This window comes from Haematobia irritans, chromosome 1 (genome assembly GCF_050003625.1).
Source record: "Haematobia irritans isolate KBUSLIRL chromosome 1, ASM5000362v1, whole genome shotgun sequence".
NCBI lineage: Eukaryota > Metazoa > Arthropoda > Insecta > Diptera > Muscidae > Haematobia > Haematobia irritans.
In genome coordinates this window covers 5,127,377-5,129,173 of record NC_134397.1, presented here as the reverse complement: position 1 = coordinate 5,129,173, position 1,797 = coordinate 5,127,377, and the positions used below count along the sequence as shown (strand labels likewise).

Genomic DNA, 1,797 nt, shown 5'->3' with positions numbered 1-1,797 from the left:
CACAAATAGAAGAAATTTCGTCCAAATCCAATTTATCTCGTCCTAATTAATAACATACAAGTTTTCAATCCAAAGAACAAAGCACAGTCAATTCTTTTATTTTCATACTTACAAAATGAAAAGACAAATTTTTAGTTCAGGATACAAAAAGTTTAAATGTTCGCTGCGCTGTCCGATTTCAAATTGAGCAATTGACGAGATAAACTGAGAATTTGGGCAAAAGAACTCCTATTTATAGCAAGAGAACGCAATGGAAAGCCAGCGTTAGTAGGCTGGATTTTTCCAAAAAAAATGTTGGAAAATTCCTGCTATTTCGAAAATGGCATGAATACCCCCAAACCCAAAAAAAAAAGAAAAACATATTCAAGAAACGCGATCAATAAATCAAGCTAGCAATTCTAGCGTTATCAATAGAGGGAATCACTATGAAAATAGTCAAGTCGTCCTTCAAGCTTTCGATAGCCCAGTGGACAACACCTTCTGCTATGGTCACACATGCCCAGGTTCGGATCCTGGCAAAAACTCATTTTAGGATACTATTTTTTTTTTATTTTATTTTATTTTATTTTACTTTATTTCATTTTATTTTATTTTTATTTCATTTCTCCGAAAATATACTTAATTTACATCTATCTCATTCTGTAACACTACCTTCAACCTGCGTCTACCATATCGTAGACTAAGTTTTAAGTACTATTCAAATCCAAGCTTTATTTATGAAATCATAAAACCAATATTATAACCAAATTATTCGAATTACATGAAAGTGTAACAAAATGAATCCAAGTGCTACAAGCGACCCTACAATTCCCCCCCGCTAAAATCAGGTTTGGGGATCCGGAGGAGACACAAAGCTGATCCCGCTTGTAGCAAGAGGGATCAAATGAATCCAAAATTAAAACTATTGCCTTATATCTTTTGCATGATAAATACCAATTGCACGACCGTTCAAGTCTTCTAACTCATAGTAAACGTTGCCAATTTTCTTCCTTATTCTGGCCTTCAGGAAAGGTGGAGCCAATTTTGCATTATAACCCTTTTCAAAGTTGCTTTGTTTGAAATTCCTCCTATATACCTCCTGACCTTCAACGTAATTCACCACTCTGGAACGCAAGTTATACTGCCTCTCGTTTTGCTCCTGCCTTTTTGCCATATTCCTAGAGGCATTCTTTCTAACAATATCCAAAGTATCATCCCTATCATAGCGAACACCACGATCCTCTAGCATTTCAAGCCTTCGCAAAAGGGAGTATGTCTTACCGTTTGTGATCATATTCTGACCAAAAGCCATATAATATGGTGAGCTACCAATGGATGTGTGAAACGAAGATCGCAGAGAACAACTGATGTTGCTAAGGTATTCATCCCAAGAGCTATGGTCGTGCTTAAGGTAGGATCTAATCGCAGCTAGTACTGAACGATTCACTCTCTCCGAAGCATTAGCTTGGGGCGAATGCACCGCAGTACAAACATGATTGACACCATACGTTCCCATTAACTTCGCAAACTGAGAAGATTTAAATTGTGACCCGTTGTCGGATACAACAGTTTCGGGGGTACCAAAAGTGTGAAACAGTTCTTGCTCCATATATTTAACGACAACATCCGCAGTGAACTTCTTCACAGGCTTCAGAAAACAAAATTTACTGAAATGATCGACAACAATAAAAATTCCAATATTCCCTGCCTTGGAACGTGGGTAAGGACCGAGGAAGTCAACGTATAATTTTTGGAAAAATCTGAATGTCTCGCTAGTCTTTCCCATGGGTGGTCGCATAGTAAAATTGGGATGTTTCG

The 1,797-nt window shown here is 37.3% G+C and overlaps 1 protein-coding gene across 1 annotated transcript; it reads right to left on the bottom strand.

Annotated features, from left to right (window-relative positions):
* Positions 1 to 901: 901 nt before the first annotated feature.
* On the bottom strand, positions 902 to 1,588 carry LOC142221299 (uncharacterized). The gene has a single exon (XM_075290965.1). The coding sequence runs from the start codon at positions 1,586 to 1,588 to the stop codon at positions 902 to 904; it is 687 nt and encodes a 228-aa protein (XP_075147080.1).
* Positions 1,589 to 1,797: the final 209 nt, after the last annotated feature.